Source organism: Strix uralensis, chromosome 1 (genome assembly GCF_047716275.1).
Source record: "Strix uralensis isolate ZFMK-TIS-50842 chromosome 1, bStrUra1, whole genome shotgun sequence".
NCBI classification, from domain to species: domain Eukaryota; kingdom Metazoa; phylum Chordata; class Aves; order Strigiformes; family Strigidae; genus Strix; species Strix uralensis.
The window spans coordinates 95,485,930-95,511,536 of NC_133972.1; the positions used below are offsets into that span (position 1 = coordinate 95,485,930).

The window sequence follows — 25,607 nt, forward strand, 5'->3', positions numbered from 1 at the left end:
AAGTTGCTTGAATTTATCTTGCTTTGTATTTGCTTCATTATTCTACATTATGACATCAATAGTAATGATATTGTTTATCCATTTGTCTATGCTAGTGAGTATGACTTCATCCTGACTTTAGCTGAGTAACTCATGCTTTATTTTGGTATGATGATTGGTGGTCATAGGTGTTAACCCAGTGACACCCTGGCTTTGCATATAGACATTTTTTTATTAACTACAAGGCATTGTCTCAGATATACTGCTGTACCAAGCAGAATTTCCCATGCGTGAAATGAACATTTGACTATGTCCATTAGGAAGGAATGATGTTGTTAGGTGGCAACCTCCGGGTGTTGCCTTGGCAATGTTAAGAAAGGCACTTCTAGTATTCCTTCATCAACATCAAGGAAAAGCATAACCAGTCCCTCCTGGCTGCAGAAGGAACACAGGCATGAACACTGGGGAAACAGTGGGTTTATTGTCCTGGTCCAAACTGTGGTGATGAGGCATCAGGCTGACAAACAGGTACCCCCACTCAGTCTTGATGATATTGTTTGCTTTACATGATATCTCTTGTTCTGACCTTTTTTTTTTTTTTTTGTATTTTTTAATTTCATTGCCTTGGTAATGACTTGGCAACTTGTGTTTACTGAGAGATCCTCTAAGGGACCCATGTCCCTTTTAATTTTCTACATGTCAGTTTCTCACCCTGTTGCCTTGTTAACGTAGTCATAAATCAAGGCTAGCTATCTGCACAGATATTACTTTCCTTTTGATAACAGGAACGTTTGACAGTTTCACACATTGCTATCCTACCTGTGTAACTATCCAGTGTCAGTATGCTGGTTGTCTGCATACCTTAACAGACTATGTCAAACAATACAGCTGTGAGAAGTCGTGCAGTTAGAGGCACTGCACAGACTGCACGTTGCTCAGCTCTCGGGCCTGCCAGTCAGCCTCTGCGTGGCCAGTCAGCGCGGCTGTACTTGCCTTTTGGGCACCCATATCAATAGACTATGGAGCTATAGACTATGGGCAGCTGTGTCAATGTAGGTGTGGCTATAGTGATGGAGGATGTTCAACAGTTAGAATGAAACTTGAAATGGAAAATAGAAGCATTGTGTTACAGCCAAGAGAGACGTCCCGTTGTGAGCAAATGGGTACCTCCAGTGCCTGCTTTTCTTGCTAGGGTGCCGTGCTTCTGTAAAGCTGGCAACAGCAGCCTCGTGCTCCGCAACCAAGCATCCTGCTCTGGGCACTGCCCTGCTGAAATAAATTTCTTCTGACACCAAGACAGAAGGATAAAAGAAAAATATATGTGTGGATTTTGGGTTTTTTTTAAGTGCCTGCCTGGATGTGCTTTGCGGCTCTAGATCAGGTTTTAGGCAGTCCTGGGGGGACCTGGGGAAGTCCTACCAATCCCCCCCCCCCCCCCCCCTTTTTCACCTGCAGGCCTCGCCTCTCCCCCAGGAGGCCGGGGCAGCCGCCTCCAGAGCCCGCCCGCCCCCCCCCGACGCTCTTTGCTGGCAGCCATGAGCTCACCGAGCTCTGGGAGCGGAGCCCCGGCCGTCCAGAGCCACCGGTAACCCTCCCCGCCGGGACCGCTCCACCGGCTCCGCCCGGGAGGGTCCGCCTCGTCCCGGGGGCGGGAGGCCGCTTTTCGTCCAGCGGGGGAGAGGCACCTGCGGGCGGGCGCCCGCGGCTGCCCAGAGCCCTCCCCGCCCCGGATCCCGGCAGCCAGCGCCGCCCGCTGCACCCCCGGTAACGGCTGCGCCCTCAGGCGCGGGGGAGGCGCCCGCGGTGGCGGCGGCATCGCCCCGCGCTTCCCGCGGAGGGGCGCGGGTCGGGCCCCTCTTGGCGAGAACGACGCTGGAAAGCGGGAGCGGGGCGGGCGGGGGCCGGCGGCTACAGGCCGGGGAGCCAGGCGAGGCCGAGGTCGCGGGGCGGTGGGGCCGGGGGGCCGAGGGGACCCCGGGCTGCTACCGACTTCGCCCTCGACGGGGAGGTGGAGGGGGCACTGTGAGGAGGGCGCAGGGGAAGGCGAGGGGGCAGCTGGCGTTAGGGGAAGTTCTGAGCTCAGAGGAGAGGAGGGTGTTTCACAACCGAGCTCTGGAGCAACCTGCCCTGAGAAGTGGTGGAATCGCTTTCTTAGGAGAGTTTCAAAACCCCCCAGGGTGAAACCTTGAGCGGCCCGGTCTGGCTTAGAAGCTGCCCTGGCCCATGGCAGGAGGTTGGATGAGGTGACTCGTAGAGGCACCTTCAACCCTAAACCTCCTCTGACCCCCCAAAATCCCATGCTGACCTGGTGCTCTCTGCATGATAACCCGAGGCTGTGTTAGCCCCATGTCCCCAGATGGCCGTACCAGGTCACTGGCTGTATTTTGTGTAGTCAAACATCCAGGTCCCGATGCTGCAGCCCACCTACCCCAAGGAGCGCTCCAGGCCCCTGGCACCACTCCTGTCCCTGTATGCCTTCGTGACCTCAGAAAAATCCTCCAAGTACTGTGGGTTTGTGAAGGCAGCACCATACATAACGTCATTTTTGTGGCAGATGAGGGGTGAGCATGATGAAGCTTTTGCGAATCAGGAAAATATAAATTTGAGGGAGCTGGGAGAGCAGTGTCGGCTGTAGTTTGTCCTGAAAGATGCCAGTTGTGTTGTTGGTGTGAAAAACCCGTTTGAAGCGTGCTAGAAACATGCATTGCATGTGTGACAGCTTTCTCCTGTTTGTTTTCCCAAATACTACACAGCTTCTTAAAATAAACATTCAGGGGGGAACCTCCTTAGATGAAGCTAACGAGCTGGGTGTTGTAGCCATGGGCTAGCATGTGGGACTAAGCTGCAAGTTTGTAAACAGCTTTTGTAGAAGAGGTGTGAAAACCTGCCTGTACTCTTCTCCAGATGTGCTGAGCCTGGGACCTCAGGGCTGGCACAGTGTCTCCAGCCATGCTGGGGATCCAGGGTCTCCTGCCATTCACAGCACACGGCCATGGGTGCCATGGCTTCTGGGGCTCCTGATAAATTGTTCCCAGGCTTGGTTGGTCAACCTTGGTGGTAGTGGATGCCCTGACCTCATTCTGGTTCATTGTCCTCTGCCCTCATTCTTCCTCCTCACTGTGCTGGTAAGGAGTTTGCAGGCAGCACTTTGCTCCAGGTTTTTAAAAGCCGTATTGAAGCAGGATTCCTCACAACCGCAGAAAGGTGAGGATGCTTTGCCTCGAGAGAAAGAAAGAAGCCATTTTCTGCGCATAACCCCTAGCTGCGCAGCCCTGACATAACTCCAGTTTAGGTGAGATCTGATGCAGATCGCTATCATAGCCAGCTTTTCAGCACTGCATTTTAAAAGCGCTGTGGTTAACAGCTTCACAGCCATACTCACTCCAGGAAACGTCCACAAGATGGGGCCCCTCTCCGTGATTGTCTTGAAGAAGACTTTTAGGGGGTTTAGCTCTAATTACAATAATCAACGCTCTGAATGGTCCGTGTGAAATCCTGCAGTAAAGGTGAGAAAAACTGTGAGAGGAAACCTGGTTTCCTACAAAGTGGGAAGCTGTAGCGAGCAAACCTGCTGAATGTTGTCTCGGCGTGCAGCAAGGCACTGCAGCCAGCTGGAGCACGATAAAGGTGGAGTGTCACCTCCTCCTTAGGACTCTAGTTACTCAGAGGGAGCCCTGGTTGTGATACAATATGGTCACACCCTGCATTTTATTTTGTACTACCGAATGTTTATCAGTTTATCTCCTGTACACGGCAAAATCAGATTGCCTTGGGATATCATTAAAATTTGATAAGCCAATGAGTTGGAAGAAGCATGATTTGAATTGTACCCTGAGGGTATTCTGTTTATGCTTGCTCATCATGAGTAAGATCTTTTTTCTCATATAAACAAATATAAATAGAGGTATACTGAGCTGCTTAAGGGAATTTTAACTGTGACAAACAGTATGAGGTCCAAAATGCTGAGTTAATCTCCTGCAATTCTGTTATTTAAACTTGATTGGCCAAATAGTGCAAAATCACATTAAAATGACTCAGCAAACTTAATAGAGAGGGGATGTATCTTAGGCAACCCAAATACGCATTACTGAAGAAGTAGCATTCAAAGAATAGCAACTAGTAAATCTGAACTTCAGCCATCCAAGCACTGCCAGCGCTCGTTAAAGGTAGGAGAAGCCTCTGCTATAGTATGGACTATTGTGGAGATCATTTTTTCCGGTTTTGTGTCTGGCACTCCTATCACTTGAGGATCAGAGTTCACTGGATGAGAAAACAGGGAGCTGCCACTTTGATGACATGCCATAGAAGAAGCAGGAAAGGGGCTGATGAGGTGTTTCTGAGCAATGGGAAGAATAAGCAGAGGGATGGAGGAGGAGGAACGGAAGTGTTTCACCCTAGAGCTGTTTTCAGTCTTGTTACCTATTGCTGTGTCGATGGTGTAGCCCCAGGCTCACCACTGTGGGTGGGAGAACAGCACAGATGCTGTTGTGCTATGGCCACAATATTAGAAATTCACAGGTCAGACTCTGCCTAAACTGGATCTTACCAAAACTGTTTTGCTATTTGGTTTTATTTTACAGAGGGGTCTTATGTGATACCTAGATCTTGAAGCTGGGAAGGGTAAATCAAGGCAATGGAAATGCCAGATCTGGGCTGTAAATACGTCATGTGTGGGCTTGATAAAATGTGACAAAGTGTCTAAAACTGTGAGACTGTAAAGTATAGCAAGTAATTTTTTGAAAAAAGGCAAGGCATGCAGCATTTTAAAGTCATGATGAAATTCACACTTCATAAAGCTTTCAAAGAAAAGTCAAACGAGATGGCAACGCAACTGATTTCTTAGGTGGAGCTCAGACATGAGTAGTTGATATGTTAAAAGTCTTCATGTGTCTGAGCTGCGACAAGTTTGAACTGTATTTCATTTGAAGTTTCACAAATGCAAAGAACTGATCTAAACTGCAAATACAACCAGATTCCTCAACTAACAACCTTTTCTCATTAAATTTATAGTGACTGAATTACATACAGGTGTAAATTAGAATTCAATTAATAAGCAACTTCTAAAATCCTAGGTTCCTGCAATTGTTATTTAAATGTATTTTAGCTGTGCAGGGAGAAAAAAAGTGTTTTGCTCATGGTCTGCTCAACATCTCTATTTATCCCTTCAGTGAACTATTCTTACGTACTTTTGAAAATCTGCATCTGTGTCAGTTTAATTAGTAATTTTTACCAAGCGTTCACTCTGTTCAAAGAAATGTTATGCTGTGAATATTGGCATGTTTGTAGAGATAGCCTCAGCAGATGATTTACCCCTTTCTGTGAATAATTCGTAAACACCCTTCAAGTCATTATGTTTTTAAAAAAACTTACTGATGCAGCATTGTTTTTGTTTATTAAACCTCGGCAATATTATTATTTGTGTTTAAACACAGTTTGTGTTTTAACATGTATTTTAAAACAGATTTATTTTAAAATAAACAAGTCTTACTTAAATAGAAATACATTTTTGTTGGCTTACTCCTCAGATGAATTGCCCGTGAAGGAAAAGAGTCAGCAAGCACCGTGGTAGGAGAGTTGTTCTGAGTCTGGTCGGTTATACTGAGTGTGTTTGAAGTCTCATGCCTTTGCTTTGCCTGAGATTTGGAAAAAGTACTTCTGCCTCATTGTAATGCTGGCAAAGCTGCAGTCTAACCGACAAGTTAAACTCCAGCTGCATCTTTTGGAGATTATGTGGTGCTTGATTGCAGAAGATGAGGAGATGAGCTTTGTTCAAAAAAGGCACTGTTGAGAGACATCCTTAAAGGGGGCCGGTTCTTGGTGCTGGGAACCTGTCCATGTATCACCCAAAGCATATTGTCCTGTGAAAAGAGCATAACTACAGAAGCAGGATTTGGGGTAATTTGTGTTGTTGTTCACTGTGTTTTCTTGATTTGTTTTTAATACCATTTACATGTTACACACATTTGTAGCAGAGAAATCGGTGAGGAGAGGGAGTATTGGAAGTGTATTAAAGGTCTTATTTGATGTCTGTTTGAATTAGTTAGAAAATCTAGAAGGGGATGAATGGTTAAGATGTATTCCTACAAAAAATAGTTAAGCATTGATTTTTATCGCCAGCATGCTGCATTTCACTTTAGTAAGGGAACCAGCCAGACCAAGGAATATCGTTCCAGTGCGTGCGTTTACATGCTCTTGTTAATAAGCAAACGGTGTCATTTTGATTGCTTAAGAGTGGCAACCAGAGCTAGGTTAAACAGCTTCTCAGATGAGGGTAGAAAAAAAGCTCTATGTATGACCACCTGCTGCTTGGTGGAGGGGGAAGAAGAGGGGGCACCAAAAGTTAGTTGGGTTTAAAAAGGTGAGACAGTGGCCCATCTCCAGTTCAGAGGAGCAAGAAGTTAAACTGAGCTTGAGGGATTCTTCTGAGAAGACTTTTCAGGCCATAAACTCTTCGGAAACCTTTCTTCACTAGAGGAGAAATGGAGTAGTTTCCAGTTTGTCCTTTAAAATGTGTACCTCTAGAGAAGTTGTATATCTGTGATGTATGAGGATATGTTATATGCACAACACTGGTGTATGTCTCTCTATTCCCCTGACCACTCTCAGTTCAGATTACATAGCGTGCAACTCTCAGAGAAAACCCCCTTCTGATATACCTTCTTCAAGTTGATTTATTAGAACTTTCGGAGATGCCAGTTAATGACGGGTTCCCTGGGAAAGGGCTGTACGCAGCAGGGGTTACAAGGGGCCAGCAAAGTGCATGTAGGCAGCAGTAGCAGCCTTGGATTCCCCATGGAGGAAGGGAAAGGGGACATGCACAATGAAAACTTGAAGAGAAAAAGTAGTCAGAAAAGCAGCATGCTGGAAGTGGGGTCTCACAGGAGTAACAGCAAGAGGTTACAGGTCCCAGCCTGTGAGGAGGAGCTGTGAGACCATGAGAGGAGTTGTTACAAAGTGCAGCGTGTGGGGACATCACATGGAAATGTAGTTACCACATGCTGGATTGCTCCAGGCACAAAGCTAGGAATGGTGGACTGACACAAGCCCTTCTTCTGGCCTTGCTGCACTTGTGGGTTATGCTGACTGACCTGAAATTCATGAATATTTATGGAAACCAGAGAGGGCTGGTGTCAAGAGCCTGTTTACGGTAAACACCTGGAGCTTTCACTTCTAACCTTGCAGTATCAAGGTGTTACTAGGTGTCTGAAGGGGACTGTGGGGATTGCATGAGGATTATGACCCATAATCGCAGTTGTTACTACAAATAAATTATATTACTTGTCCTTTTTGCTTTCCTGCAGATTCCTAGATGGCTAATGAATCAAGGCCCTGCCCATGTGATATCAGAGACAGGTTTGACTGTGAGGGTTGTGGGCAGGAAGTAGAATTGGAGCACATCAAGGCGTGTGTTTGCAAACCAGCTGCCAGCACAGACAAAGCTGTGATTGTGATTCATGATATATTTGGATGGCAACTCCCAAACACCAGATACATGGCTGATATGCTTGCGGCTAATGGATACATGTAAGAAATCCTTTCTTCTCCAAGAAATCCCACTCTTTAGTATTTCTAGCCTTATGTTAGAACTATTTTTCCTGTACACGAGAGGAATTCCAGGTCAGTTTGAGGGATATATTTCCATAGTACAAAACCACAAAGGAACATTGCTGTGAAATGTTGCAGAGTACAGCATGCTTCCTTCATACTTTGCTGTTTACAGAAGAGGTGACTGCACACACAGAGTGTGTAGAATATTGAAAACACAATGCAGTAAAAATGATTCTGATAAAGCCATCTCACATTGCTGGGAAAATTAAAAAATAGTGTGTTCTGAAACAGATGTGTGTATTCTGTTTTTAGAAGTATTTTTAAAATCATTAAGCTAAATTATATGATGGGATTTAAAAAAGTTGTCAACAGAAATGATTGAATGTCATATATTTTGAATATGCACATTGAGTATGTACATATGAATGACTCATGCACACATGAGGTACTAAATACAATCCCCTTCCCACCTGCAAATCTTTCACACTCATTTTCAGTGCCCTACAGCAGTTAAATTCCAAAATGCAGCAATATCTTGCAACAACTGGATATGCTACAAAGTACTCCATTTGCAGTATACATTACAAACATTTCCTCATATAGGATTGGGACTGGCCTGCAGTTCAAGGAAGGCAAACCTCCACCTAATTCTGTAGCGCTCTAGTTTTGAGAGATGGTGCCTTTAATGCTCTGAGCCTACGGACCATGAGGAGAGTCAGATGTCAGCAGATACTTGTCATGGGGCTGAGATCTGTCTGTGGAGCTGAAAGGAGCTCTATGTCTCTGCGAGATAAAGATAATACCTCTGTGAGGATTAGGGTTTTCTGATATGCTGGAACAGTGAATTGGTTCTTGCTACTGTCTTTCCTGAGAACTTGACATCCCCTGTTTTGCTCCATGATTGGAAGTATGTTTGTCTTGTGACGAAATGCAATCATTCTGAACATGAAACTGGACCTACACCTTTCATGCTGTGCAGGATACTGGCAAATCACTAATATGACAGTGTGCTTCCTTATTCTGCTCAGTCAAAAGTACCCAGTGTTTGGTGAACTGGTATTTCTCCACACTACCTTACTTCCTATAATTTTCCCCGTGATTCATGCCATGTCGTACTTCTTTTTGTAATACCTTCTTTCCCTCCTCCTGTACTGCTAATACTGCAGTGGTCAAGGGGAGCAGACTGGAGGCTCTAGGCAGGAGGAGAGCTGAGAGTTTTCAGACAGCAGTGTCTGAATGAAGAGAGGCTGGCTGTGTCTTCCCTGATTGCTTCAAGGTGCTGCTGAACTGGTGCACCGATGTTTATTGAGAGGAAAATAGCTAGATTTTTTCCTAGTGCAGTATGGGATGAGGAGCTATGGGAGCTGTATTTCAGAGACCACATTAAGACTGATGGCTTGTAGTGTCTTATCAGGCTAGTTTGAGTGGGGAAGAACCTGTTCTTCTGTGTGGGCTTGGGAAGGTTCACTTTCAAAGCAATACACAGCTTTTCTGACAGGTACTTATCCAAAGGCTGTGCGATTTTGCCCATACCTTCCCAAACACAACTGTACTGTGGATGTTACTGGTTTTTTAACAGAAATGATCAAACACAGTGGAAAAAAAACCTCTTGCAACATACTTTGGCCTGCATTGGGCCAAACTGATCTAGTCATTTCACCATGATCATTAAGATACATAGGGTGTGTCTGAGGAGGGAGAGAGCCAAAGGCATTTAATAAGTGAAAGGTGATTGCAGGTTCCCAGGGATCCCATTGCTTCCTTATGGGCTGGGCTTGGGAGAACACACAGCAGCATCTGGGAGTGACCTAGTGATGGCAGCCTCTAGAGTCCCTGCTTGTTTCCTTCTGCATGAGGAGACTCTATTATCCGCTAGTGACTGCACTGTCACAACTCTGCTGCTGGTTATGCAACACATTTCAGCTGAGGTCATCCTGAGCCAGGGTTTGGGCACCCTCGTGATGCAGGAACTCTTTAGTACTGAGTGGACTCTTACTGTACTTCCCTTTTTACAGTCACCAAATGATGTCTGCAGTAAAACACTTTTCCCTTTCTTCCCACACATTTTCCCTTCACTTCTTTGCTGACCTCAGTCCATCAGGTGGTGTTTTTTTTTCCCTAGGTCATAAGTAGGACTCATGATGTGCTCTGTAGTAGTAAATAACTATTTTATGTAGTTGTCTTTGTTTAAATGGAACCCATTAATGATGAATTTATGTTAAATGGTATTAAGTTGTATGCAAAATCTAAAATTGTTGTAATCAATACCTGGTTTGATCATCTTTTACAAGATAATCTGTTTTACTGTGTATAGTTTCAAATTATGTACTCAAAACAGGTAAAATAGTAGGGATAAAAATATTTGTATCAAATTTGTATTATGTGGTTTAGTCATTGAAAAAAGCCTATGTAGAAAAAAGCCTGTAAGTGAAAACATAAAGCTCATAGGCATTTCTGTAGAATAGTTAACAATGATATCTAAAAACATTACTTTCGCAGGAAAAAGAAATCAAAACAAAACTATGCCTGGATAGAAACTTTCCATGCTATGAAGGGCCAAAAAAATCTCAGTGTTTGATTAATTCATTCAGTTTTGATTTTTTTGTGTGTGTCTGTGTGTGCAGAGCCATCTGCCCAGACTTTTTTGCAGGAAGAGAAGCTTGGAAGCCTTCCGATGACTGGTCCAAGTTCGATGATTGGCTGAAAACTCGAGATGCCAGGAAAATAAACAAGTAAGTTATCAGGGAGCTGGATATCACATTGCCACCTGCTGTTAGATACTGCCTTTTTTTTTCCTCTTTTTTTTTTTTTTTTGGTTTGAGATTGGATGCAACTAATCTACCAGTGAAGGTGGCCTTTTTTAGTTACTCCTTAGAATTGGATGGAATCAGTGAGCTTTTATTTTGCCTTGTACAGAGTTCGAGTAGAACTTTCAGCAGTGGCTTAGTGAAGAGTTCCGTCATCTGATGTTGATAACATAGACTGCTTGTTGCTTCCTCTGCCTCAAAAAGCGTGGTTTAAAAATGACCAGTGACACAAGCAGTAAGAAAGCATAATTCTCAACTTGAGTCTCACCGAATGGAACAGACTGATCCTTAAGATGTTGTATGGAAAGAACAAAAGAGGTTTTGATTGTGCCATAGTACTTGCCCAGCACGGTGTGACTGGCCCCAGGTAGCTGTTGGCTGGATCATCTCTTGTCAGGGTGCAGTGAGGGCTGGCGGCTCCCTGCGGGACAGGGTGCTGGCAGCCAAGAGGAGTATCGTGTCTTCCCCTCCCCTGTGCAACACCGCCTGAGCATTTGTCAGCAAAGACCTGTCACTAGCAGAGGTGCTATGCTGCCTTAGTAACACAGAAGGAAGCTGTTGGCAAGACAATACTGAGAAGGGGTCAGACTAATTAGAGACCAAACTAATTACATTCCTGAGAGAGCAAATATCTTTCTTGGAGGGTTGGGAGTAGCTATGTTGAAGGTTGCTGGGCTTAGGTATTTGGTGAGAAGGTTATGGGAGACATAACTGAATCATTTCCAGAGGGCTCTGGTCTCAGAGGGGTCAGTTGTCGTGGAAACTTTTTAGTTTGGAATCTGTCCCCTCTCTGCTGCAACGGGAAGGAAGGCTTGGGCTCTGCCTGGCATTTCTTACAGGAGATTCACATGTTTCAAGTGTCAGCTCCAGTGAAGAAAGAATTTTTTGGCACTGAATTTGCTTCTGTGTGTGTTTGTGTGTTGATGGATAATGTGGTATTTGCGAGATTGATGTACTGACAGCATATATAACTTGCGTGCCCCAGGGGGTGAGGAACTGGGGCTGAAAATACAGTCTTGAGGTGGTATAAAAGACTTAACTGCTATCTCTCTCCCACCAATACTTTCTCCTTACTGCCTCTCCATGGTGATAGCTGTTTCAGGGGTAAATGGTGTTTTCAGAATACAGCATTCTGGGTAAGGTGTATTTCAAGCTACACTGTAAATTCCGAAAACATCTACCATGTTTGTTACATTGACATTCTTGCAGCAAATATCTCAGACTCTATCCTACAGTTATTGTCAGCATTTTGACTTTCTAATGAATAGTATTTTCTAGAGAGGCTTTTATTACTTTTCTATCTACATTTACAAAGCAAAAATTTGTCCAGCTTCTCAGAGAATGTTAAGCTTTCTTAACTCTTAGGTAGATGTTTAATCAATCACCTACTTTCCATCCCTTTAGGTTTCCTTCAATGTGTGTTATTCATGTTGTGTTTTTATTTAATTCCATTCAGTTGGGTTTTTTCTCTTATGATTTCAGATTAGAATCCCCTAATATTTGTCTGAAATAATGATTTATTTAAAGTATGTGAAAGAAAATATAATAACAGCATGATGTAGGGACAGTTATATGCATCTCTGTATTTTCTTTTCATATTTTCAAATACTGATTTTACTATGGGTGCTTAATTTGCATTTGCTTATATGTTCCAGAGAAGCTGTTGCTGTGCTGAAATATCTAAAGGAACAGTGTGGTGCAAAGAAATTAGGGGTCGTTGGTTTTTGCTGGGGTGGTATTGCTGTACATCACCTGATGATGACATATGCAGAATTCAAGGCTGGTGTATCTCTCTATGGTAGGTAAATACAAGGATGTAATACAAGCAGATACACATGCATATGTATATTGTGTAGCTTAAGTACTTGATATAGCATTGTTTCTTCAAATTAAGCTGTTAGCTGATGACGAGAGATACTTTCAGCAGAGTAGGAAGGATATTATGCAAAGAAGATGGTGATAAGGATATTTGTTCCTAGTTTCAGAATGGGTCATAGCAGCCATGTCTTTATTTCAGGACTGGACAGACATACATGTCCTTTGGTCACCTTCCCAATTTAGCTCCCTTTTCCTGTTACTACTGCTCTGCATGCTGCAGAGCTAGAACGTCACTTGGGAGCAGAGAGTGTTATTTTTGTTCTAGCAACTCTGTAAAGTTAGATTGTGGTTATTTTAACACCAGCTTTCTTTTTACGCTCTGCTCAAGAAGCTGGGATAACTAAGCTGCCCTGTGCTAATGTTCTCAGAATGTAAATTTTGGACTAACTAAAGCATTGACTTTCCCAGTCAGTTCAGAAGAACTCAAGCTTGTGTGCACAGAAGGGATCTTTCAAGTCTTATTAATTCAGAAATTCAGGCTGTATCTTAAGAAGCTGGCTTAAATGGAGTTTTAATCTAGGAAGATATTCTTCGAGGAGCCATGGTTACAGTAGCTTGAAAGTAAAGCTAGTATGTATGGCTACATATTGCATGAGACATGAACACTTTTCAGGGCAGAAGCAGAGTGCTGTATTGGAATCTGGGTTTCACCTTAAAAGTCCATTGAGGAGTTTTTCTCTTTGTTTAATATTTTCTAGGACTAATCAAGGATTCGGATGATATATCCAATCTCCTGAACCCTACATTTTTCATTTTTGCTGAAAAAGATGACTTCATTCCCCTTCATCAAGTATGCTAATAACCTCCGCCTTCTTTCATTTCTGCATGTTTAATTTTCCATCCTGAATTGGGATTCAAAATTCAGCCTCTTAGTAGTGCTTGAAGGTCAAAAAAAAAGCAGCAAAATTGAGCTAGACATAGAAGGACTAATGTAGCCTAGGCAAAGAATGAAAACTAGATTTTTTATTTTTTTTTTTAGTCTCTTTTGTAAAAGTATGGCTAGTAACCCAGGTAACAAAGTTTTATCAAAATCCCATTTTGGAGTGCTCTACTCAGGAAGCTATCCTTTGCTGTATGGCGCTATTTGCTATTGGTCCTAGGTACCCATAAACCATGTAGGATAAGCCAAATTGCATCCATAGGTGTCTGTTAGAAGCTTTTTGTTCGGTTGTAACGTATTTAGCATTGTCATGTATTTCACATATAGAAAATCCTTTTGTTATATCCATATCTTTACAGATTGTTGGACCTATCTTTATATTCTGACAAATTTTCTAGACCCTTACTGCAAAGGTGGTTTTTCTTTATATAATTTTACTTTTTGTTTTGCCCATATGGAGCTTGGTTTTTAGTGTCTAGCCTGAATAATAAATTAGGGAGTTGAATTATGAATAAGATGAAGAGTGGCAGCATGGAATATGACTTTATTAATATAGCTACTACTATGCTCTATATTACAGGTCAACCTGCTGGAGCAGAAGCTAAAGAAAAACTGTAAAGTCAATTATGAAGTTAAAATTTATCCTGGACAAACTCATGGTTTTGTACATCGCAGAAGAGAAGATATCAATCCCCAAGATAAGCCTTATATTGAGGAAGGAAGAAAGGATATGATCAGCTGGCTGAATAAATACATTTAACAGAAGAGCAAGCAACTTAATTTGTAATGCAATTAGGTAATACACTGTGGAAATTTTCAAGAACACATTTTAGAAAATTGGGGGGAGAGTTTGTTGAAATAGAAATTAAAGAAATAAGCAAACAGAATATTTTAGACATTTTTGTCAGTAGATTCTAACTGACACTTTCATATTACATTCTTTTGAAGAAGTCTAAAATTTCACCTAGCAGTGTCATGTTACGCTGTGAAATATTCTCCAGTTCCTTGAGATTTATCTTAACGCTTGACATAAGTTAGACTAATGGTAAATTAATCTATTTATGTATTATGGCCACTGGTCATCTAAGTTCTACATAAATCACAAGCCCTAAATTTAGGTACACAAATACGTTGTTTGGTGAAGCTCATTTTGAGAGAATAGGCTTTTTTGACTTGTATCCTTGTGGTATATATGTATTTAACATGTGACTTAAGTGGTCATATCTTGTTTCAAAATTTGTGGCTAAGGTTATTCAGATGGGGTACTACTTTCTCAGATTGCCTTTGGTTCTGTGAAACTCTATAGATGATTTCCTGGTTGGTTTAGGAATTCAAAAGTACAATGCAATCTGCAGACAGGGCATTTTAATGCATGGCTTACAAACCATGCTTGCTGCTTAAAGAAATGTTACATGTTTTTGCATAATGTACCTTGTTACGCAATTTTTCCATCAATGATACAACAAAAATCTCCATATTGCATCAGCTCAAGATTGCATCTGCCCCAGCACGCAGCCTCCGTCAGTGGCCAGCAGTGGCTGCGGAGGGAATTTCCTCTGTCACTCTGGATCCTGGCAGCCAGCCGTTCAGGGGATTCCTGAGCTGGATGTGGCCACTGGAGCAGTGTGTTGAATGGCCACTGATGGGCTGGACCTAGCCTCTGTGGGTTTGCCAGTCCCTTTTTGAACCTGATTGAAATGCTGACCTGAGTCTTATGACAGTGACTCCCACAGTTTAATTATGCTTCATGGGGAGAACGGCTTGTGTTCATTAGTTTGAAAGCAGCTGCCTAGTATCTTCACTGGGTGCTGGTACTTCTAAAGTTGTAAGGAAAAAAAAAAGAATGTATGGCCCTTTTCAACTTCTCAGTGCTACCGATAAAGACTGCTATGTGATTTAATGGGGAGAAAATGTAATTTAGAAAAGTCTTAATTTTACTAATTAATTTACTAAATTAAATACACTATCAGAGAAATATACATTGTGGTGTGTCTCATATAAAAATAGTCAAGAGTATTAATGAACCATCTCTCTCTCAATGGGATTTTAATGCCTTTTTACTTTTTCTCATCCATGTTTTTCTCCTTTACATGCTGCTAATGGCCTTTCCGTGGGGAGGTCTTCAGAGAATTCTGGCCTATGACTGCTGATTAACTGTTGCTTTTCATATGACACCATCTATATGTAATACATTAATCCAGCTGTTGCCTGGGTGATACAGCTCTGATAACACATTTTTCTAGAAGAGTGTAGAGGCCTGAAGCTTTATTGTACCTTAATTACCCCAGTGTAAAACCTGAGTAACCCCACGTTAATGGGGTTCCATTAGCATCAGAAGGTTAGCTGATGTGCTGCAAGAGGATGGTCAGGTCATATATTTAGAGAACAGCAGTCATTCATAAATACTGAAATGGCATGCGTGCTGTAACACTAACACCATGACTAAGCAAAAAGAAGAAAGATGCAGCATTTGTTCAAAGTGAAAGGGTAGCTACGAGTTACTACAAGTACACTGTACCTTCATGATAAAACTGTAAGTCACTGAGTAAGCTGTAAATGCGCGATCCAGAACTATGTGTTTATAGTACAAAGAGCAGCCAACTGTGTGTACAGAGATCATGAATGTGTTGAATTAAGCTTTGCTTTCTAAGTAAAAAACCTGCATGCATTGCCTATCAAGGAACATGAAACAACAGGAAAGAAAAGCTATTTAATTTGTCAAGTTTAATGTTAAGGTAAAGGGGGATAGTCTTATGTACAAAGAAGAATTTGCAAAGCCACATTCTGTGACTAAGGAAGTGGGAATGTGATTAATCAACTCCAGTGGAGAGAAGGTTCTGCAAGCACTGCTGTCCTTTCTCTTTTCTAGGAATAACTTAAACTGCCAATTTTTCTCGCATTTATTTTACTACTATTCTTTGAAGTTGCTATAGAGTATCTAAGCATCTTGTGTGCTATAATTTGTTGTTTGTAGTATACAAGTGGGAAGACCCAAAAAACCAAACCAAACCAAAAGGGTTTTGAACCTTGTAACTTCACTCTGGAATTCTTTGGTAGGCTTTTTTTCATTCGTTTGACTTTATTTTAGGAGTTGTAAATAAATAGCATTGACAAAGTTATTTAGAATATGGGAGAACAGCTTATATAATGAGGACTAAATTGTAAGGCCAGTTGCCTTCCCAAGGCAAAAGTGTGGTAGACCAACATGTCTGTTCAGTGCTTCTTTCTAGATGTGCCTCAGAGGAAACAGTGAATTTTGGATTGCTAGTATCCTGAGATAAAGCTCTTTAAAGAATAATCTTAATAATCCAATAAAAAGAAAATCCAGAGAATGGGAGGAATACAAGGATCAGGCAGTCACTTTGATTCAAAAGGAAAAAAAAATGTGTAAAATGTCCTGTCAGGGGATAAAAATGTATCAGCATTTTAAACACTTGTAATGATATGTACAGCAATCTACAAAACTGTTACCTTTGTAATGTTACTTATTTTCACTCTGAAAGAGAAGATATTTTTCCTGTACTATATAAACATTGTCTTGTATAGAGCTTTGAAATGATGTCTCCACTATCTCATCCTGCTGATGAATTTAGATATTTCTTTCACCCATAGAGGAATAGTCTAAGGAAAGAATAGTAATGCCGACGTAATGTTTAAAAATGGTACTACCACAATCTTTAAAAACAAAGGAACACCCTTTAAAAAAATAAAGTTTTGTCTAAATGAATTACTCAGCTAAGTCAACATGTTTCCTAAACTGAAAAGACCTCCAATGCTTAATACCATTTTGTGTAAGTTAAAAGGAAGGTTTGGTACTCTGCTATAGCAGTACTTCTCACAGTAGCACACCCTGCCTACACTAGCAACAAAATTAATGGCTTTAAAAAGAGTGAACTTTAAACTTTGTGGCTCTGCAGTATACAAAGATAAAGGCAGAAACTTACGTAACTCTTATTTGAAGAAACCTGATCCTCGCACTCACCCTTTCCATTTTGTGGGTTAGCACTTTCTTTTGGGATCACGTTCAGTGGTAACTGTCCGCACTGAGCTCTTGCGACTTGCTTCTACTATCTGGCACACTTGCTGTACTACAGGTATGTGTGGGTTTTGTTGGTTTTTTGGTTTTTTTTTTTTTTTTTTAAACTTTCACGGCTTTTTCCTCCTGAGGTCTGACTCAGCATGTTCGGGGGCAGTTTCATTTTATCTGTGTGCTTTTTTAGAGAGTGCATGCTCATTTAAATGCTATCGGGGTCTACGTTCTTCCCTAATTTTTTAAAATGATGGTTCAGAAACCTTTTATTTTCCCTCCTGAGGTGAGGAAGACCTCTCAGGAGGAGGACTCAGAAGGGTCTGTTGAAAAATCAAAGAGCCACACAGCAATATCTTTATATTTTTCTGGTTGTACGTTCAAGTTTCTGAACATTAAAGTTATTGTTTGGTCTTCAAATAAATGCTCAAATGCTTGCAGGTGGAGGTGGTGGAACACCAAGGCTGTGGGTTTACAGACCCCTTACAGAATAGCTTTGATGCATGTAAGAGAAGGGGATTAATTTTTAAGGAATGTTGCAGTAGCATCTTAGAAATGGAAAAAGATTCTCTTTGTATGTAATGCATACTATGGTGAATGTGGAAACACTGAAACATTTTGACTAAGCTACAGAGCTTACAAATGTATGATTTATAAGCCAGTGCTACCCCTCACAGGCTTGTGTCTGGAGCTCTTTTCTGCATCTTTAAATATTTCATGTTTTACATGTTGCTTTACATTTTATCAGGTAATGTGAAATGTTTGCAGTTAAAGCCTTTAAGGATATAGTGACTGGTGAGGGAATTGTGTCTGTGTTTCTGGAGTTCTGAAATATATTTCTTCAATATTCAATTGCTGTTTTTGTTATATTCTCTGATTTTAGTCTAATTGAAATAGTTTGTGAATGGAAAATTAGTTATCAACTCTTTCCTGTTACATATTTAAATTGTATTTTGTCTTATATGCTCATCTATTAATTCATTTTTTCCAGGTAGACTTATTTTAAATTAGAAGTCCTATATGTGAGACTACAACATGTGAAAAAAACCCACCTATGGGTGGGTGTGGCTTATTTAGAAAAAAAGTAAAGGATTAGTATAAATGTGTGCCCAGGGTTAATACAACTTTCAAATAAAACACAGCTTGTCTTGAACTGATCTGTGAAAATAAAATCTCACAGGATCTGCAGCCCTAGCCCTGCTAACACTGCTTGGGATATTCTAAATTTTGAAGTCTGCAAATTCAGAACATCTTGGTCCCTGGAAATCTGTGGAAATCTCCTGGCTGTAGGGTTGTTTTTTGTTTGTTTGCTTTCCTAAAGCTGTCCCTTTAGTGCCACAGCTATTTAAAGTCCCACTAGTTCAGGGACTGTTCAGTAACCTGCTTTTTCCTATTTCTCTCTGCAAGTATATTTGGCATAGTCAAGTTCGAATGTCCTTGTTTCTGTACTAGCAAGGTTTTCTTTATCTGTAGAGAGGTTAAGTAAAGCTTTATCTAAATTCTTTCCACATTCTTTAATAATTTGGAGATGCTCTGTGCGTATTCTTACTCGGGTCACTTTGCAGCAATATGAAGTCAGCTCGTCCAGTTGGTTAACCTAAGGTTGATGGCATAAAATCATTAACTTGAGGCCAAGTTGCTACATAAATCTGTGTTAGATTCTGCTGGCATTTTTTTGACCTTTGTGAATTACTTGTTTATTTCCATTTAAGTAACAGTTTGTAAAAAATTAACCATACCCGACTTTACCTTCTTGATAAAACATTTGCCTCAATTTAAGGAATTTTTCCTTATGTTCAGTTGTCTTTTTTCCTGACTTGGAGTTTGAATACATTCCTTATTTAATGTTAAATAAATATGATTTTATACTCTGGCTTTCACTGGTATATTTTTCTTGGCACCCTTCTTAAGTAACCTCCTTTAAAAGTCTGCAACATCTGAGGCTAAAGCTGGTTTAAAAAAAGGATTTCTTGACACTGAAAAAGTCAGCTATGGGATATTTTAAGTCTCTGGAGGAAAGTATGTTTAATGTAAGTGTAATTATATCTTTCTACACAGTAGCTGTGGTTTGTTTTTTCTTCAAAATGCTAAGTCCTGTATTAAGCCTTTACAGTTTATACTAAAGAAAGTTATGCATTCCTGACAAGGACATACACATGGTGAAGAAGAACTGGTTTCATTGCTATTTAAATAATTTGTGGTGGTTGGCTGGTTGATTGATCATAACTTTATTTTTGTTATATTACTTAGTGTAGGGCATGGAAGTTCTAGTTATGTACCAGGTCCCTGCTGAAGAGTTCATAACATAAGTAACTCTAACAAGATTATTATTTATAAAAAATTACCCAGTGGGCTTAATGAGTAATGTTGCATTATAGATCTAACAGTAATCAGCATGTTCACAGTATTACTGTAATGATTCAAAAATTCAACAGTCTGTGATACCGCTGTATTTTGATCCTTTTCATTATGGTATGCTGTGGTTTTCACAACTGAGTATTTTTTGTCCTTTAGTATCACACATGGCTAATGAATCGAGGCCCTGCCCATGTGATATCGGAGACAGGTTTGACTATGAGGGTTGTGGACAGGAAGTACAAGTGGAGCACATCAAGGCGTATGTTTGCAAACCAGCTGCCAGCACAGACAAAGCTGTGATTGTGATTCATGATATATTTGGATGGCAGCTCCCAAACACCAGATACATGGCTGATATGCTTGCGGCTAATGGATACATGTAAGAAATACTACTGTTTTCAAAGTGTCTTTTTAATAAGAAAGTTTGTTGAGTCAACTATTTCCTTTTTTTATATAAGCCATGCAAACACAATTTCATAGGCCTCGCTTATGTGTTTCTCTAAAGAATTTCCTGTTAAAACAGTGTAAGAAGTCTAACATAGCTGAGTAGTCCTACTGTAATGAGATAGTAAGCAAGCACAGAGGAAGAGAGGGGAAAGAGAGAAAAATCTTATTCTGCATCTTTCATTCTACATGATCCCAAAGCAGCCTGCTTCCTCCTTCCCGATGCAGCATCTGTGCAACTTTGCTGTTATGGTAAAAATTCCAGAGAAGCTGAAAGTCATTCCTTGAAGGTAAAGTATACCAGCTTGTGCCAAAGAAAGAAACAAGTTCTCAAATATGTGAAAAGCATACTGGGTATCCTCTTTCCTCTATTACTGGGTTAACATTCCTTCTAGTGCAAATGTACGTACCATGTAAATTGTAGGTTTGGGTTTTTTTTTTTAATTCATTAGGAAATCACTAAAGATTTTCAATTGCAGTTAACAATTTGTCAAATTAATTAATGAATTTTAACAGGGCAAAATGTATCTGGAAGTTATGCTAAATCTCCTTATTAGACATAAATAATAATGAGGGTTGCTTGTACAGTGCTTTGATGTAGATTAAATTCTATGTGTATTCAACAAAATGAATTTGTTGTATGGTACATACGGACTTCCCTTTAATCCTTTCTCAGTATTATTTCATGGCCATAAAATGTTTTCATTTCTCTTGCAGAGCCATCTGCCCAGATTTTTTTGTGGGACAAGAAGCTTGGAAACTTTCTAATGACTGGGCGTCTTTTGATGACTGGCTGAAAACCCGAAATGCCGCCAAAATAGACAAGTACAACCATTATTCCTTGTCCAACAAGTGGACATCCTTCTTTCATAGGAATTTTTTCCTCAGTAAAGATGCAGGATTAGTTCCTAAATTATTAATGGATGAAATACAGCCAGATGTCCACAAACAGAAATTTCATGCAGCTTGTGAGTCAAGCTCATAGTTATGTGAGGGGTGCATTTTGGAGTAAAGTAGAACTTTGAACAAGAATAAAAGCACCCACTATTTACCTGTGCAGAGTAGAAATGAGATGAATGACTCCAAAGAAAAGAACCGGCAAAGGCAAAGGCTTGCTCCTTCCACTTCAGTTTGATTTAGATCCTACAGGCAGGCACAACTTCCATGGATTTCAGATGGGGTGCAAACGTAATCACCAAACACTATTTAACTAGGGAACATTGGTCCTGCTCCCCATCAGATCCCAGCTAGTTCAAAGCATACTACTTTCCCATTCTTCTAGCTATATTTTTCCGATTTTTATCTGGCACATAGCTTGATTGCATAATGTTACTGCTGAGTTTGAAACGACAATTTCAAATTTACTTCCACAATTTCATAAAATACTTGTCTCCCTGATGAGAGATAGTTTACCTATAGTCACATTTGTAATAATGGGATGCTCTGGACTGGCTGTGTCTTTCTTAAACTTTCATTTGTGTTAGCCTATAAGACAACTATTGCCATTTGTGAAATGAATTGGACTGCTGCTTATAAAATCACCTTAGGTTCTAGTAACAGTGGTCTAGGAAGACTGATTTTCTCCTTTGTCTTCTCCCCTGGAGTTTCTTCTGTATTTTAGAAATGAATAATAGTAAACTAGTGTTGTGGGTTGAGCCCAGCCAGCAGCCAAGCACCTATACTGCCACTCACTCATTCCCACCAAGAGGGATAGGGGAGAGAATAGGAAGAACAAAGCAAGAAAACTCATGGGTTAAGATAAAGACAGTTTGATAAGTGAAGGAAAGAGAAGAACCAGGAGTAATGTACAGTCAGTCACTCACCACTTCCCACAAGCAGACTGATGCTCAGCCAGTCTCTGAGCAGCAGCCACCTTGGAGGCCAAGGGAATGGAACTAGAGCCTTACTTCACTTTCATTTACATGTCTCAGAGAAGTTGATGCCATCCTGAAGTATCTAAGGGAACAATGTGGTGCAAAGAAGATTGGTGTCATTGGGTTTTGCTGGGGTGGAGCAGCAGTACAACATCTGATGCTGAAAAATCCTCATTTAAAGACGGGGGTGTCCCTCTATGGTAAGTCTCAAATACCTACTATGTTCTGAGCAGACATGACCTATGCAGGAACTTATTCTGTAGGAGTATTACTGTAACAAAATTTGGGATGACATCTTATGGAAGAAGATGATTTTATTATACAAAATCTTTAAGAAATTTGATTTTGCACACTCATATTTTTGTACATAATCATAACCACCAAGATCTATTGTATTCAAGTGGCATGGCCAGGATTGTTTCTGCACAACATAGCGTACAAGGGACACCAAATGCCAAGGCCTCACTTTGGCTCAGGTTCCTTTTGGCTAGCAATGACAAAATGGTTTCTGGGAACATCTTTTAGATATTTTAGGAGCCAGCAGTTACTATGTGGTGGATCTTCACCGCAGTATATTGCTTACCTCCATCTGCATAAGTCAGAACAGATTGCTGCCCTCTAGTTTTCATTGGGAAACTTGTTTGACACACGTCTGTACTCCATTCCCCTGTTGGGCTAACAGGGAAAGACATGACAGTAGTGATACACTGCAAACTTTTTGCTGTCCTGTTAGAGTGCAGGGCCTTTTGCTGATGAGTCATCTGGGCTGGGACATGCACAGGCTGCAGACCTTCAGGTCATGACATGAAAAACTTAGTCCTCAATGTTACTGCTGGCAGTGGTCTCTCATTACTAATATGAACCATTTTAAATGGTCTCTGTTTTAACCCTTACACTGTCACACTTACATTTTTAATGCATTTATGCTACCTTTAATATTTTTATTATTGTTCTGGTTTGAGTGAATGGTAGGGGCCTTCTGAGCTCAAACCACGACAATTATAAACCTCTGTACTTCTACATCATAGAATCATAGATTGGTTTGGGTTGGAAGGGACCTTAAAGATCATCTAGTTCCAGCCCCCCTGCCATGGGCAGGGACACCTTCCACTAGCTCAGGTTGCTCAAAGCCCCGTCCAACATGGCCTTGAACACTTCCAGGGAGGGGCAGCCACAGCTTCTCTGGGCAACTTGTGCCGGTGTCTCACCACCCTCACAGGAAAGAATTTCTTCCTTATATCTAATGCAAATCTACCCTCTTTCAGTTTAAAACTATTACCCCTTGTCCTATCACTAGACTCCCTGATAAAGAATCCCTCCTCTTCTTTCCTCTAGGGCCCCTTAACCCAAAGCAATTTATATTAATTTGAGGTGAAAGGAAGTTGAAGGTATTTTTCCAGAAAGTTTATGGGGACTGTTTTGCTGCACTCATTTGCTGATCAGCTGGGTCAATTCAACAATGCTACTTGCTAATTTTTTATGTTGTAAAAATTTCAGTAATGAAAAGAGTGGCCAGGGTGGTAGCTAGTTAGTTTTACTGTTACCTAAATTCAAATATATTTGAATAGTCAAAATTACAATATCAATTTGTTATGAATTTATATCAGTATAAATATATGTACACTGAAACCCTAACCATGTATCTGGAATGATGAATATTTATGATTATCTTAAAAATTGCCATGCCAGGCTAGAGGTGAGCAGCTCTGAAGTGTCCATCTTTCACAAGACCCTGTCTCTGACAGTGGTCAGAAGCAGATGCCCAAAGAAAACCACAAGAATGGGGCAAATGTAACTCTTCTTCCCTGACTTTTTCAGACAGAGATGGTCTTTCTATCTTTAATGACATCCCAAATCACAGGAAGTTCTCACAACAAAAGGGACTTTTAAGCAAAACATGTTTAATTCCATTACCAACTGATCAGCTCTAACTGATCAGAATATCTTTTATTTTGACCCTATAACTTTGGTAGAGATTTAACCACCTTAAGTAGCGTAACTCATTGTATATGCCTCTTCTTCCCTAGGAGTGATCAAGTTCTTTGAGGACAGATACAGTTTGCTTCATCCCACTTTCTTCATTTTTGGTGAAAAGGATGACATCATCCCATTGGCGCAGGTGAGTTTCCCATCAGAGATATTTATCTTTTTAATGCTTTTCATGCTTGTTTTGTGTTTTGATATTTAATTAAGAAAAAGTAGAAAACTAATTTGCATTTTTCTTCCTCTTTCACTAACTCTTACAGTAGTTCTACACAAATTTATGTTGTTTATCCCCAAATCAAAAAGTTTTACAGTGATGCTAAAAATATTTCCTGTTTCTGTTGCAAAATGTGGATGATTTATATATGAGAGTTGCTAGGAGGAAAAGGGCAAGAATCCAAAGGAAGTCTTCTGTCAAGTTTAAGATAGGAGACCCTCTTTAGTCATACCGATGGTGCATAAAATCAGCAGAAAGTCCCCACCTGTACCGGTGGAATCACTAGTTTCAGGAGAATTAAAAAATCCTGTGACTATCCTTTTCCTTTTCCTTCCCCCACTGTCCTGCAGACCTTCTCCTTTCTGGTACTCTCTTAAACAGCCTTCCTGGGGAGCGCAGGTGGAGAATGACTGGAGAAAGATGATTATCTACCAAGGGGATCAAGGAGGAAGACATGCTTTCTTTGAGTGGTGTTGGCTTTAATTTTGCTGGCAAAAATGCCAGTAGCTTTGAACTGCTGATTTTGTATCTGTGCCTCTCCTCCCTCAATTTCAAATTAATTCAAAATCTTGCCCCATATTTTTTTTTTTTTTGTGAGGTCTATCAGCAGTAACAGTACAGTGATCACTACATGTTAACCTTCTCATGACACTGAGCAATAGGTGTTTTTACCTTTATAGGTATTATTACAGTAACCCATATACATTTTTTGGAGTTTTATACAGTCACATGCTGTTATTTTACTGAAGAAAAATAGTTAAATAAAGAAAGTGTAGTGACAGAAATGCATTTGGGTATGAAATTAGTAGAAGAGAAAATGCTGACAAAGGCACACTGTGTCTGTCTCCCAGAAAAGCAGAAAACCAGGACAATTTGAGGACTGTAAATATGTAACATGTTAACTCTGTACTCAACCAACATGGAACATTCTGTGTTACAGGTCACCCTATTGGAACAGAAGCTTAAACAAAACTGTAAAGTTGATTATGAAGTTAAAGTTTACCCTGGACAGACGCATGGGTTTGTACATCGCAAAAGAGAAGATATCAATCCTCAGGATAAACCTTATATTGAGGAAGGAAGAAAGGATATGATCAACTGGCTGAATAAATATCTTTAGCATAAATAAGTGACAATAAAATAAATCAATTGTATGAAATCAGAAAATAATACAAACTATATTGATTAAAATGTTCTTAAAACCATCAAAATATTTTGTAAAACTCTTTTGCAATAACACTACTTATTTGCACTTATTTTCTAAGTAGATGCTTAGAAATGGCTTTTCAAATGCTAGAAGTTATAAACGTAAAAAAGATTTTTAAACTTGATCTTGTGTATCTTAAAATTATTAGAACCTTGTGGGATATTTTCTAGAATCTGAAAGTTTCACTTTTATATATTAATGTGTATATATAAAAACAATATATATAACATATATATATCTCAATGATAAAAAATCATTGAAACTCTGCCCATGCTTGAGAAATGCTCTCTTAAAAGCCATGTTTAGAGTTGTTGAGCTGTGAGATTTTCAGCTCCATGATTTTCAGCTTTGAGGTAAATATAGTTCTGATTTTGAAGGCTGGGATGTTTTCTTGGAAATAGAATA

The 25,607-nt window shown here is 40.4% G+C and overlaps 2 protein-coding genes across 3 annotated transcripts; both read left to right on the forward strand.

The window, feature by feature from the left end:
- The first annotated feature begins 1,652 nt into the window (after window positions 1–1,652).
- On the forward strand, window positions 1,653–15,551 carry LOC141954011 (carboxymethylenebutenolidase homolog). Of its 2 annotated transcripts, none has more exons than XM_074893076.1 (6): window positions 1,653–1,743; window positions 7,281–7,503; window positions 10,152–10,259; window positions 11,990–12,132; window positions 12,911–13,002; window positions 13,673–15,551. In XM_074893076.1, exons 2-6 carry the CDS (start codon window positions 7,289–7,291, stop codon window positions 13,850–13,852), a joined length of 738 nt encoding a protein of 245 aa, XP_074749177.1. In that variant the 5' UTR covers window positions 1,653–1,743; window positions 7,281–7,288; the 3' UTR covers window positions 13,853–15,551. The 2 variants fall into 2 exon arrangements, with proteins under 2 accessions (XP_074749177.1, XP_074749185.1); XM_074893084.1 differs by lacking the exon at window positions 1,653–1,743 and adding an exon at window positions 5,368–5,874.
- A 1,483-nt stretch (window positions 15,552–17,034) lies between these two features.
- Window positions 17,035–25,206, forward strand: CMBL (carboxymethylenebutenolidase homolog). The gene is made up of 6 exons (XM_074893092.1): window positions 17,035–17,186; window positions 19,634–19,856; window positions 20,639–20,746; window positions 21,853–21,995; window positions 23,823–23,914; window positions 24,936–25,206. Exons 2-6 carry the CDS (start codon window positions 19,642–19,644, stop codon window positions 25,113–25,115), a joined length of 738 nt encoding a protein of 245 aa, XP_074749193.1. The 5' UTR covers window positions 17,035–17,186; window positions 19,634–19,641; the 3' UTR covers window positions 25,116–25,206.
- Window positions 25,207–25,607: the final 401 nt, after the last annotated feature.

Bases quoted from the DNA above. Each gene is read 5' to 3' on its own strand.
- LOC141954011 (XM_074893076.1), top strand. From the start codon at position 7,289: ATGGCTAATGAATCAAGGCCCTGCCCATGTGATATCAGAGACAGGTTT. The intron at 10,260-11,989 runs GTAAGTTATCAG...TATATGTTCCAG, and splicing joins GATGCCAGGAAAATAAACAA to AGAAGCTGTTGCTGTGCTGA. The intron at 12,133-12,910 runs GTAGGTAAATAC...AATATTTTCTAG, and splicing joins GGCTGGTGTATCTCTCTATG to GACTAATCAAGGATTCGGAT.
- CMBL (XM_074893092.1), top strand. From the start codon at position 19,642: ATGGCTAATGAATCGAGGCCCTGCCCATGTGATATCGGAGACAGGTTT. The intron at 19,857-20,638 runs GTAAGAAATACT...TTTCTCTTGCAG, and splicing joins CTTGCGGCTAATGGATACAT to AGCCATCTGCCCAGATTTTT. The intron at 23,915-24,935 runs GTGAGTTTCCCA...TCTGTGTTACAG, and splicing joins ACATCATCCCATTGGCGCAG to GTCACCCTATTGGAACAGAA.